The sequence below is a fragment of the Schistocerca gregaria genome, chromosome 2, assembly GCF_023897955.1.
Source record: "Schistocerca gregaria isolate iqSchGreg1 chromosome 2, iqSchGreg1.2, whole genome shotgun sequence".
In the NCBI taxonomy this organism is placed as follows: Eukaryota; Metazoa; Arthropoda; class Insecta; order Orthoptera; family Acrididae; genus Schistocerca; species Schistocerca gregaria.
In genome coordinates, this window is record NC_064921.1 from 184,608,154 (window position 1) to 184,622,025 (window position 13,872).

Genomic DNA, 13,872 nt, shown 5'->3' on the forward strand with positions numbered 1-13,872 from the left:
AGGAACCCTGTGTTTACAATATATATGAATGACCTAGTAGAAGGCATTGTATGCTCTTTAAGGCTATTCGCAGATGATGCAGTTGTCTATACTGAAGTAGCAATGCCAGAAGATAGTAAGAATTTGCAGAACAACCTGCAGAGAATTGATGAATGGCAGTTGACCCTGAATGTAAATAAAGGTAAAAAATTCTGCATACATAGGAAAGAAATCGACTACTGTATGGCTACACTATTGATGACAATCAGCTAGAGACAGCATCTGCCATAAAATATCTAGGCCTAACTATCCAGAGTGAACTTATGACCATATAAAACAGGTAGGAGAAAGGAGAAAATATGAGTAATTAGAGCCAATACAGAGGCTTACTGACAATCATTCTTCCTACGCACTACTCACAAGTGAAACAGGGTTGGACGGATCAGATATTTGTACCGAAACTACCCTACGCCACACACCATTAGGTGGCTTGCAGAGTATGATGTAGATGAAAACACATTGTTATTAAGTGGTGTGATGTTGCTGTGCAGTGTGTATGACATATTTACGAGTTTCCATAAGAAAGTTTTGTCTTCCTTAACATACGCTGGTGTAATGACCTATTGTGTCATGTTTGCCACTACCTGGTTTATCTACTTCTTCAGGTAGTGCTTATGTAATGTTTCATCAAATTATAACTTGCAAAGCTCTTTCTTTTAGTCACTTTCTTTCACTAGTATGTGTTTTAGTGATGACAATGATTCTTCTCCCAATCTTGTGACAGACACTGCACTTATTATATTAGTTGGTAGTAGTATTTTTCTTCATTTATCTCTTGTTAAATTTGCCAATGTGTTGTACACCGTTTTCCCTGTTATGTGCAATTTTCTGTAACATTCCTAGAAGAGCTCATCCTGTTGCTGATTACACTGTAGTTCTTGCAAAACCATTCGTGGAGAACATTCCCAAACCAACTAAATGAGCCACCAGCACAAGAGAGATTTGATATGACCACATTAAAAGTGTTAGTGTGTGGAGAATGCGGCAACCCTTACTTCCATCAACATAATTGATTCATTCATTCATTGAGATTTGTGTACGGCATCACGAAGAAGAGCCCACAGGGATGTGGACTGAGTCCAGTTTATCAGGCAGACTTTGGAAACAGCCACTACTCCTCGTCCTTTACCACTTAGCTGCATATTTTACCTAATACTTCAAACAAAGCATTTACGTAACTTTATGGCAGACCACTATCAGCTGTCTATACACTGGCAAGGTCAGGATCTATCTAATACAAAAATTAGGATTATTCAGAATTTACATTCTTAAGCCCAAATATTCTGATAAATTGTGTAATGAGTGACTAATCAGCAATTCTTTTACTTTGTTTTTTTAATATTTAGAGATGTCCAATTTCCTGCCTGATGTTCACTGGCAACCAAAACTGTATTCTGTATCAAGAGAGGGTTGCATATTCTATTTGTAGATTACTTCTTCTTCTAGTATTATGATTATGAATTGCTGATTTTGTCCTAAATTCGTGCTTGTTATTAACTGCAACTACAATTAAGGAGTCTATGTATATTAAAGAGTATAAATGTAAGAATTCATAGACCCCCAAAAAGATTTCTAGAAGACATTCGGTTATCAGCTGTGCACAATATTTTTATTGTACCATTCTGTAGAATAAATAATTTTTTCACCTAGGGTGCAATGTCCCAGATGATAATGACAAAGTACAGAACTGAGTGAAAATATACTATAAATACTGACTGCATGTGAATACAGTGAGCTTTTTGGTTCACTTATCAACATGATGGTGCCATTCAGTTTATTACCCATCTGGATGTACAGAAAATTTGCACATGACTCCTCATCCAATGTCTGTGCATTCTAAGATGTGCTACAGGTGTGAAAAGAGTAATGGTTGGATTCATCCAGTGTATGTTCATTCTAAAATGTGCCACAGGTGTGGAAATAATAATGGTCGTTTTTGGATAAGAAAACATACCTTTACCATTAACGAGTCTCATTGTAATTTATTTTAATTAAAATTATTTTCTTCTATATTACTACTGTGTGTTGGTCTCATAAAATATTGTGAATATTCATCTTATTTGCATACAGTAATTGTGGGTCACTGCAACCAGTGTACACTTTGTGTGTCACCCCAGAGGTGTACAGTACTAGCATTAACATACATAGATTTCAGATCAAATGTTGCAGTACAATAAGCCCTCACTAAACTGAACTTTACTGATGTGAAATTCACAATAATTCAGACTGGTTGCTTATCACAAAGTGAAAAGCTGTCTTAGTATACTAGAAACGTTTGTTCCAAGCTCATCTATTACAAAATGTTGAACACATCCTCTTCCTTTTCCAATCACTTCATATTCCCTTTCCAATCACTTCATCAGTGGTTGATAATAAATACTGTATGTATCAGTGTTGGTCGTAAGCATACAAAGAAGTTGACGTTCATCAGTTTGATGCAGAAAACCCACAAGATACATTCTGCTAAATTTCGTCTCTGTGATCAATTAAAAGACTTTTAAACTGCTGTACAGCACATGCAGTAAACAGGATGAGTGTTAGGAGTAAATACAAAGCATTAAATGTAGAAGGTAAAATAAGTGACGCTTGATAAAATCCATGCCAGTACTTCTGTCTATATTCTTCTGACAGTTTAGCACTGGTAATTTGATATATTATGATGTTAAGAAAAACAGTAATAAATTTTTGGACTTGGTGCTAACACAAGACAAACAAGTCAAGAATAAAATCAATCAGTTGGACCAAAACTGACTACCTCTGACAATGCTGTCTAAGCCACGTACAAACAAGAACACACTGTCAGAATTATTGTAAGTATGTAGTACTGGAAGGCTGTTTTAATTCTATAATCGGCACAATATCTCTAACAGACAAGTGTGTTGAAAATGTTTAAGTGTAGGTGTTGCAAGTGTTCAACCATTTTCTAAAGAATTAAAGACTAGTTTAGAAGAGAGAAATCTCTCTTTGGCAATGTTCTACAACACAGATGAAACTGGCTTGTTTAGGAAATACACCCCTGACAATACACAAGTAAGTCAACACCTGTAACTGAGTTAGAAAGAATCACTGATCTTAAGTGTGCTAATGAAATTGATTCACACTGTTTAAAATCACTTGCAACTGGGAAATTTGCAAAACTGATGGCAATCAAAAGTATTATGTAGCATCTCAGTTACTGACAAAGCTAATGAAGATAATAAAAGAGTAATCTTTTTTTTTTCAGAAGAGAAATTGAATTTATTCTTGAAGGAATAGATGATTCAGATTTACAGGGTTCATTTGGAGCTATAACCATGGAGGACATTTGACAGTGGCTGTATAAAGATGAAGTTTTGTAATCAAATACTGAGGACAAACTAATGGATGGTGTACAAGGTGCTTCTAGTGACGAAGAGGAAGTCAATGATATTAGTGAATGTAAATGTAATAAACCAAATCCTATGAGTATATCTCAGGCCACAATGTACAACAAAGCATGAGCCACCAGCCACTCAAAAAATGGACTGGTTTCATATGAGACCACTGTATGGACATCTCACTACTTGTCAACTGACAGGTGCTGCCCTATGTTTTTAGTTTCTAAAATTACTTTGAAGGAAACAGTAGCAAACAAAAGATATGTTATTATGGCTGACTGAACTATTGTGTGCTTGCTTTGTGATGAGATTTGTGCGTGTATTCACTACGTTTTGCTGTTTGCTGTAATTCTGCTACAAATATGAGGCATTTTCTCAATGAGCAAGATATTTCAGAAGCTGTAGATGATGAACTGAGTGGTACTGGTTTGGAGGGAGAAATATCTCAGTGGGAATAGCCTGAAGAAGACTTATATTCGGATAAACTGTGGTCTAACACATTTTTTGTCTCTAATATTGTTGTTGCAGATGCTGCTGCCATAATTACAATTTCATTCTCTTTTATTTATCTTCATATCATCTTTCTTACAGATGAATCTGGTGACAATGCACCATCCAATATAGGTTTGCTAGATTTTTTTGGAGAAGATGAAACAATCTTCTGGAAAATTAAGCGGGAAGGGACAAGTAGGTATTGTAATGAAAGCAATGTACCTCTGCGTGCCAGAATACTTCAGATTTTTACATAAAAATGTCAGTTATGTGTGAAATTGCTCACCTCACACTTTTTTTAAGGATGTTTATTCTTTTTGTCATCATTATTGTAAAATCTGACGTCTGTCATAGAAATCAAATAAAGATGATGCTTGAATTTTGGTTTTTCTTTCACGTGTATTATCCTACAAGATATGTCACCCACAAATCTACAACTAACAATTTAAATAATAGTATAAATGGCTTGTTTCCTGGTCCCAAAATTTTCTAAGTGACTGGAGCTCAAAGTGTTAAACTGTCAAACCATAAGGGATAATTCTGACACACTTAGCAATTTTACTGGCATTAATCCAGATTGGCAAAAGTATTACCTTTCTAAACGTCAATAACGAAAGTTTACAGGGTTTTTTCTTATTTTTATTGTTAATAAAATGCCCATTTTCTTATCTATCAGTTTTTTTCCTGTTTTACTTATTGGTATCCAGATGTGGCTCTGCTGCCTCAGGCATTATTAACACCATATCCTAAATTTCATTCTCAAGAGGATAATTATTATTTAAATGATTGATATGTGGAAGAGCTATTCATATACTGTACCTTAGGACCAAATACAAGCCCCACTGTGACAGATGTACTCAGCTGAGTTCGGATGAAACCTAGCAGGTACTTGATGTCAGGGCCAGCATGAGGAAAGATGAACAAGCTGTGGAATCAATGAAAATACATGATTAACACAAACACAAGAGTAGGTTAATCTTCACAATATATGATTATACTTGCATCAATAACTGTTTCTTGTAACTGTTATGAAGATACAAGTCAGATAAAATACAAGAAGAAGTTAGGATAAATTACTGTGTTAATATAATTTAATATGGATTTTTAAAAAGCCAAGTAGTTGAAACAAACAGGTAATAGACGTTCCATCATCAGATTCTGTGGTGTAAATAAAGTACCAAACAATTAGTTACACATTTTTTTCAACACCAAATGTTAACAAGAGTGTGCAAAATCGAACTAAGTGTCAGAATCAATACATACCATTTCATATCAAAAATCCCTTCCACAATTTTTTCCTTACTCATACATTCAAGAATCTATTGGTTTGTGACTATTCAGCTTTTCTAAAATCCAGTCAATCATATTAATAATAATGGTCGCATACTTCTACTAGTAGTTTCAGACCAACTTACATAAAATTACCATATTTTCTTAAATAAATCAAAATGGAAAGATATAAGGACAGACTATCTCTTAAGGTGCAAACAAAGCATACAAAGTGTGAAGGTAAGTAATGAAATAATTAAAGACAAATGACTTACAAAGTTTTTAAACTATCAGAAAAATAATATTTATACCACAATGTAAAGTGTCTCTCTGTTTCATCATATGCTGCAAGTAAGTCTCTGTCCCTTAACTGGGTTTAAGGATGAAAAATGATAACTGGAACACAAATCCATTGAATATGGCATACGTAATAGTTCTTAAGAATAAAGCTCATGCACTTTAGCAGGAATGACATGCGGCCACATTATCATGATTGAAGAGAACTGTCTTCTGCATAGTAAGTAGCCATTTTTATCTAGACAAAAACTTTCATTATCTCCAGGAGATGAGAATAAAACTGGGAAGCAACCTTGTGGACATGGACTATGAGCACTAGACCATAAGTATGGATATTGTTGTTGTTGTTGCAGTCTTCAGTCCAGAGACTGGTTTGATGCAGCTCTCCATGCTACTCTATCCTGTGCAAGCCTCTCTGAGTAATTACTGAAGCTTACGTCCTTCTGAATCTGCTTAGCATATTTGTCTCTTCGTCTCCCTACATGACTTTTAGCCTCCACACTTCTCTCCAGTACTAAATTCGTGATTCCTTGATGCCTCAGAAAGTGTCCTAGCAACCAATCTCTTCTTCTTGTCAAGTCGTACCACAAATTCCTCTTCTCCCCAATTCTACTCTGAACCTCCTCATTAGTTATGCGATCTACCCATCTAATCTTGAGCATTCTTCTGTAGCACCACATTTCAAAAGCTTCTATTCTCTTCTTGTCTAAACTGTTATTGTCCATGTTTCACTTCCATAAAAGGCTACACTCCATACACATACATTCAGAAAAGATATCCTAACACTTAAACCTCTTAACAAAATTTTCTGTCAAAAACACTTTCCTTGCCTTGGCTAGTCTACATTTTATATCCTCTCTACTCTGACCATCATCAGTTACTTTGCTCCACAAATAACGAAACTCATTTACCGCTTTAAGTGTCTCATTTCCTAATCTAATACCCTCAGCATCACCTAATTTAATTTGACTACATTCCATTATTCTCGTTTTGATTTTGTTGACGTTCATCCTATATCCTCCTTTCAAGACATTGTCCATTCTGTTCCATTGCTCTTACAGGTCCTTTGCTCTGTCTGACAGAATTACAATGTCACTGGCAAACCTCAAAGTTTTTATTTCTTCTCCATGGATTTTAATTCTTACTCCAAATTTTTCTTTTGTTTCCTTTACTGTTTGCTCAATATACAGTATGAATAACATCGAGGGTATGCTACAGCCCTGTCTCACTCCCTTCTCAACCACTGCTTCCCTTTCATGCCCCTTTATTCTTATGACTGCCATCTGGTTTTTGTAAAAATTGTAAATAGCCTTTTGCTCCCTGTATTTGACCCCTATCACCTCCAGAATCTGAAAGAGAGTATTCCAGTCAACATTGTTAAAAGCTGTCTCTACGTCTACAATTGCTAGAAACATAGGTTTGCCTTTCCTTAAACTATCTTTTAGTTGTAGGGTCAGTATTGCCTCACATGCTACAGCATTTCTATGGAATCCAAACTGATTTTCCCCAAGATCAGCTTCTACCAATTTTTTTATTTCCCTATAAAGAATTTGTGTCAGTATTTTGCGACTATGACTTATTAAATAGACAGTTCGGTAATTTTCACATCTGTCAACTTCAGATTTCTTTGAAATTGGAATTATTACATTCTTCTTGAAGTCTGAGGGTATTTCACCTGCCTCATACATCTTGCTCACCAGATGGAAGAGTTTTGTCCTGACTGGCTCTCCCAAGGCTATCAGTAGTTCCACTGGAATGTTCCCTACTCCCAGGGTCTTGTTTTGAATTAGGTCTTTCAGTGCTGTGTCAAATTCTTCACACAGTATCATATTTCCCATTCCATATTCATCTACGTCATCTTCCATTTCCGTAATATTGCCCTCAAGTACATTGCCCTTGTATAGACCCTCTATATACTCCTTCCCTTTTTCTCCAAATTCTCTTTAATTTTCCTGTTATCAGTATCTGTCTTATCCTTTGTGATACACACTTCTACACCCTTAAATTTGTTCTCTAGCCATCCCTGCTTAGCCATTTTGCACTTTCTGTCGATCTCATTTTTGAGACATATGTATTCCTTTCTGTCTCCTTCATGTACTGCATGTTTAAATTTTCTCCTTTCATCAATTAAATTCAATATCTCTTCTGTTACCCAAGGGGTTTCTGCTATCCCTCTTCTTTTTACCTGCTTGATCCTCTGCTGCCTTCACTATTTCATCTCTCAAAGCTACCAATTTCTCTTCTACAGTATTTCGTTTCCCGGTTCTAGTCAATCATTTACTAATACTCTCTCTGAAACTCTCCATAACCTCTGGTTCCTTCAGTTTATCCAGGTCTCATCTCCTTATATTCCTACCTTTTTGCCGTTTATTCTTTTTCAATCTACAGTTCATAACCAATAAATTGTGGCCAGAGTCCACATCTGCCCCTGTAAATGTTTACAGTTTAACACCTGGTTCCTAAATCTCTGTCTTAACATTATATAATCTGTCTGAAACCTTCCAGTGTCTCTAGGCCTATTCTACGTATACAACCTTCTTTCACGATTCTTAAACCAAGTGTTAGCTACAATTAAATTATGCTCTGTGCAAATTTCTACCAGGCAGCTTACCCCCTGTCCATATTCGCTGTCTGAAACCTTCCAGTGTCTCCAGGCCTATTCTACGTATACAACCTTCTTTCATGATTCTTAAACCAAGTGTTAGCTACAATTACGTTATGCTCTGTGCAAATTTCTGCCAGGCAGCTTACCCCCCTGTCCATATTCGCTTATTACTTTTCCTTCTCTTCCTTTCCCTGCAATCGCATTTGAGTCAACCAACGCTACTAAATTTTCATCTCTCTTAACTACCTGAATAATTTCTTTTATCACATCGTACGTTGTTTCAATCTCTTCATCATATGCAGTGCTAATGGGCATATAAACTTGTGCTACTGTGTTAGGCATGGGTTTTGCGTCTGTCTTAGCTATAATAATGCATTCACTATGCTGTTCGTAGTAACATATCCACGTTCCTATTTTTTATTTATTATTAAACCCACTCCTGCATTACCAGCATTTGATTTTGTATTTATTGCCCTGTATTCACCTGACCAGAAGTCCTGTTCCTCCTGCCACCGAACTTCACTACTTCCCACTATATCGAGCTTTAACTTATCCATCACCCTTTTTAATTTTTCTAACCTAGCTGTCTGATTAAGGGATCTGACATTCTGTGCTCCGATCTGTAGAAGGCGTTTTCTTTCTCCTGATAATGACATCCTCCTGAGTAGTCCCCACCCGGACATCCAAATGGGGGACTACTATTTTACCTCCAGAATATTTTACCCACCATCACTTAACCATACAGTAAATCTGCTTGCCCTCAGGAAAATTACAGCTGTAGTTTCCCCTTGCTTTCAGCTGTTTGCAGTATAAGCACAACAAGGCTGTTTCAGTTGATGTTACAAGGCCAGATCAGTCAATAATCCAGACCATTGCCCCTGCAACTACAGAAAAGGCCACTGCCTCACTTCAGGAACCACATGTTTGTCTGGCCTTTCAACAGATACCCCTTCATTGTGGTTGCACCTATGATACGGCTATCTGTATTGTTGAGACATGCAAACCTCCCCACCAACGGCAATGTCCATGGTTAGTGGGGGAGGGGGTCACAGAAAATAACAACCATTATTTTTCCAATAGGTAGAACCAACTTTGATTTCTTTGGTGAACTTTTAATCACCTAGTTTTAATTGCTGCTCTGTCTCTGACATGCAATGATAGATCCATTTTTTACTTATTTTTCTACAACTCTTGAGAAAGTCACTAGAACAGTACTTAAACATGTTTAACAATTCTTGAGCAGTATTGCTTTTCGTGTTGATATTTACAAAATGCAACATCCAACCAGCTGAAAGCTTAGTAACACCCAAAATTTCTTTGTAATGTCAGCAAGTTTAAGCACCTTCTATTAACAATAATTGTGAATTCTTACTCTGCTCTCATCAGTCGTACATATATTTTTATGTCTTTGTACACCATTAGCAATCATCATCTTAAATAGGTGTACAACATCATTTAAATTCAGTGGCCCATGTAGCAACAGTCAAACACTAAGGATGAGATCCTTTAACATTGAATCTCATTTCTCTATCATATTCATAGGATGTGTATCAGATGGCAGTAGAAGCCTGACCAAAGTTATCTGGTTGCATATAAAAGGTCTAGGTAAAATCAAGTTAGTTGTTGAATGTATTACTGGCCATTCAATTCTGCTGTCATCATTTCAGAAAGTCTATAGCTAGCGGTGCAGATATGCTCTGATCATGCAGTATTAATTGGAAGTGACTTTAATGTACCAAGTATAGACTGGGATGTGTATGAATTCATTGCAGGAGCACATACAAGCAATCTTGCGAAGCTATTTTCAACACATTTTCTGAAAACTGTCTTGCACAGTTCTACAGCCCATACAAAATGGAAACGTTTTAGACCTTGTTGCTACAAACAGGTCTGATCTAATCGACACCATCAATATAGAGATAGGGATTAGCGACCATCATGTTGGTTACTGAAGTTAGTAATCAATCAAGAAGGCTACAAGTGTATTTCACTAAAAAGAGCAGCTATACTGTTGTTAGCATCCCACTGCGACAATCAATTGACAGCATTGAGTTCCAGTATTATGGACATAGAGTATTACAAGCAAAGTTTAAACAGATTGTAGATCATACTCTGGAAAACCACACACCAAGTAAGTGGATTAAGGAAAGAAAAGTCTCATCGTGGTTCAACAACAAAATTCAAAAAATGATAAGGAAGCAAAAGATGTTATACTCTTGGTTCAAAACAGAATGCACAAATGACAACAGGAAAAAGTTAATAGAATGTTGTATGTCTGTACAAAGACTGATGCACAATGATTGCAACAGCTATCACTTTCAAAACTTAGCAACAGATCTTGGGTGCAACACAAGAAAATTCTGGCCAAATGTAAAATTGCTACATGGGTCTAAGGCTTCTATCCAGTCTCTCATTGACTATTCTGATGTGGCAGTAAAGGACAGCAAAATGTAAAGCTGCAGTTTTAAATTTCGCACTTAAGAAAATGTTCATGCAGGAGAATCATACAAACATAGAATCATACAAACGTACCATCAGTTGACCATTGCACAGACTCTTATATGCAGGACATACTAATAAGCATCACTGATGTGGAGGAACAACTGAAAGCAAATATGTCACCAGGTCCTGATGGAATCCAAATTCAGTTCTACACACATTACTCTACAGCACTGGCCCCTAAATGAGCTTGCATTCATCACGAATTACTCATCCAGAGGAAATTCCCAAGGGAATGGAAAAAGTTGCAGGAGGAGGATTAACGAATATGTATATATGAGGAGGATAAAAGAACAGACACGCAAAATTACAGAGCAATATCTTTAACATCTGATTGCTGCAGTGGTCTTGAACATGCTCTCAGTTACAATATAATAAATTTCCTTGAGAGTGAAAAGCTTCTCTCCACAAATGAGCATAGTTTTAGCGAGTATCATCACTCACATAAAACTCAGCTTGCCTTTTTCTCACATGAGATCCTGTGAACCATGGATGTAGTGCGACATGTGGATTCCATATTCTTACATTTCTGTAAAGCATTTGACGTCATGTCACACTGCCAATTGTTAACAAAGGTGCAAGCATATGAATAGGTTCCCAGGTATGTGAGTGGCTCGATGGCTTCTTAAGTAACAGAAATCAGTATGTTGTCATTGGTGGTAAGTGTTCATCAGAGGCAAGTGTATCATCAAGAGTGCTCCAGGGAAGTGTGTAGGATAACTGTTATTTTCTATGTACATAAATGAGCTGGTGGTCAGGGTAAGCAGCAGTCTGTGACTGTTTGTTAATGATGCTATGTTGTATGAGAAGGTGCAGTAGTTGAGTGACTGTAGGAGGATACGAGATGACTTAGACAAAATTTCTAGTTGGTGTGTTGAATGGCAGCTAGCTCTAAATAAATTAATGTGGCTAGGAAAAACAAACCCATTACCTTTGAATAGGGAATTAATAGTGTGCTACTTGAAAAAGTCATAGTGATTAAATATCTACGAGTAACATTGCAAAGCAATATGAAATGGAATGAATAAGAACAAACTGTAGTAGGTAAGGCGAATGCTCAACTTCAGCTTATTGGGAGAATTTTAGGAAGGTGTGGGTCATTTGAAAAGAACATTGAATATAGGATACTAGTGTGACCCATTGTTGAGTACTGTTCAAGTGTCTGGGATTGACACCAGTTTGGATTACAGGAAGGCATTGAAACCCTTCAGAGGTGGACTGCTTGATCTGTTATCGGTAGGTTTGAACAACACGTAAGCATGATGGAGATGCTTCAAGAACACAAATGGGAGTCATTGGAGGGATGGCAAAGTTCTTTTCAAGGAGCCGACAACATCCATTTTGAATTAGATCCATGAGAGTAAGATTCGAGAAATTAGGACTCTACTTTGAGTGGGACAGAAAAGGAAATGACTGGTAGTGATACAGGGTACCCTCCACCACGCACCATATGGTAACTTGAAGAAGTACATATGTAAATGTAGATGGTTATTCACATCATGATCGTAAACCAGTAACTAGACATATGTCCTTGGAACTTTACAGTCAATATGGGTAAAGAATTATATGTTTCTGAGAGATCATATTATTTTGGTTGCATTCATTCTATCTTTTGGGTAAGATGAGAATGTTTTGCACATCCTTGTAGCGAGGAAAATAAATTACTCATACAGTGCTGATGAATTTTTTGTATGAAATTGTGTGTACATGACATTCTGATGCACCATTGTGCAGATAATGTACTGTGTTAGGAAATTTATTTTTCATTCTGCTGTTCAGCATACACGACGTGAAGTACAATTGGCACATTAATATTATCCTCGACTGGGGTTCAAATCCAAGTTCTCCCTGAGAATAAAGGAATCGGACCTGGGGTTTAAGTATTTGTTTGTTGTCTGGAGTTTGATTACTGACAAGGGAAAGTTCATAAACGTAAAAAAATATTTTTACTTTTCTCGTGCATTCACACTGATGGATGGCTGGATAGCTAATAAAATAACAGCACTGCTTGAAACAGGCAAGGTACTGCATTTGACTCCTCATCAATCAAACACAAATTTGCCTCAACGAGCAATGGATTCACCACATTCAGTGCGGTTGCAAAATTACATCTCTAAGTAGTGAGCACGAAGGACATGGACAGGGTTTTAAGATAGGTCATGCTTGGTGGGAATGTGGGTCAGCCGAGAGGACTGCCAAGATAGTCTGTGCAGTTGGAATAAACTCTTTGTCTGGGTGGAGCAGTGGTTAACGCAACTGCTTAGCAAGCAGGAGATCCTGGATTTGAATCCTGGTCCAGCACACATTTCCACTCATTACTGCTGATAGCGCATGAAGTCCTGATGCTGCTGACATAAGCAATCCCTCCCCTTTCCTTTTCTTTCCTTCTCCCCCCACCTCCTTCAGTTTACATAACAGGAAACTATTTCGCTTAACATTTATTGTAATACACGGATACATATATTTGGCAAGGGAAGATTGCACAATCACATTAAATGAAAATTGGAAATATCACAATGTTAAGTGCAGTTGAAACTTGTTACAAGTGTGTGCCAGAGGCTTGGAATTCATCTGCTTCAAGCTGAAGAGACTTTTGTAGCAATTATATCGATAGCTGCTGCTATTGCACTAGCTGCTGCTGTTGGTCCAGAAACAAACCAATTCAGACTCCATATTACTGAACAACTTTCTTTTTCCTCATTGCAAATGCAATACCCACAAAAGTGGATATCAATTCAAGTGCCAGAAACTAGGAGAGAGATGGAAATGGCAAGGTGAAAGTACAGCCTGCAGAAGAGCAAATGACACCAAGCTGTAGTGAAGTTTGACAAAACTGACCAATAGCAGACATGACACAACTAGGACAAGCCCAAAGCAATCTATGCAGCAACAACATACAAAGTGAGAACCTTCACCACAATGATATAAACATGCCAGGAACAAAGAGAGAGGCAATCCAAACTTGACTGTAGAGAAAAACCAAGTGCCAAGTGAGGTTATTATCAAGTAGTCCACTGTACAGTGCTGATAGTAACTGATAATACAGGTGCAAGTACAGAAGTGGTGCAGCACACATTTCCATTCACTGGATAACAGTATTTATACAGGCCATGAGAAACACTATTGGCCAGCATATTCATGCAGCGAGATGGATGGCATGCTCGCTGTGCAAGCACAGCACTACTATGCCTTCCAATGACTATCTACGTGATTTACAATGGCAGTCATTCAGCTTCCTTGAGTTCACTACCAGAATACCCTTACCAAAAGAAACAAGAGTTGAGCTTAGCACAGGATTTTTAATTGGCTGTTTGG

At 37.2% G+C, this 13,872-nt stretch overlaps 1 protein-coding gene across 1 annotated transcript in view; it reads right to left on the reverse strand.

The window, feature by feature from the left end:
* The window catches only part of LOC126336648 (probable G-protein coupled receptor CG31760), a 1,468,739-nt gene that overhangs the window by 27,432 nt on the left and 1,427,435 nt on the right, over window positions 1–13,872 (reverse strand). The window contains exon 13 of the mRNA XM_050000571.1: window positions 4,707–4,812. Coding sequence (XP_049856528.1) covers window positions 4,707–4,812 — 106 coding nt within the window. The remainder of the gene's footprint in view (window positions 1–4,706; window positions 4,813–13,872) is intronic.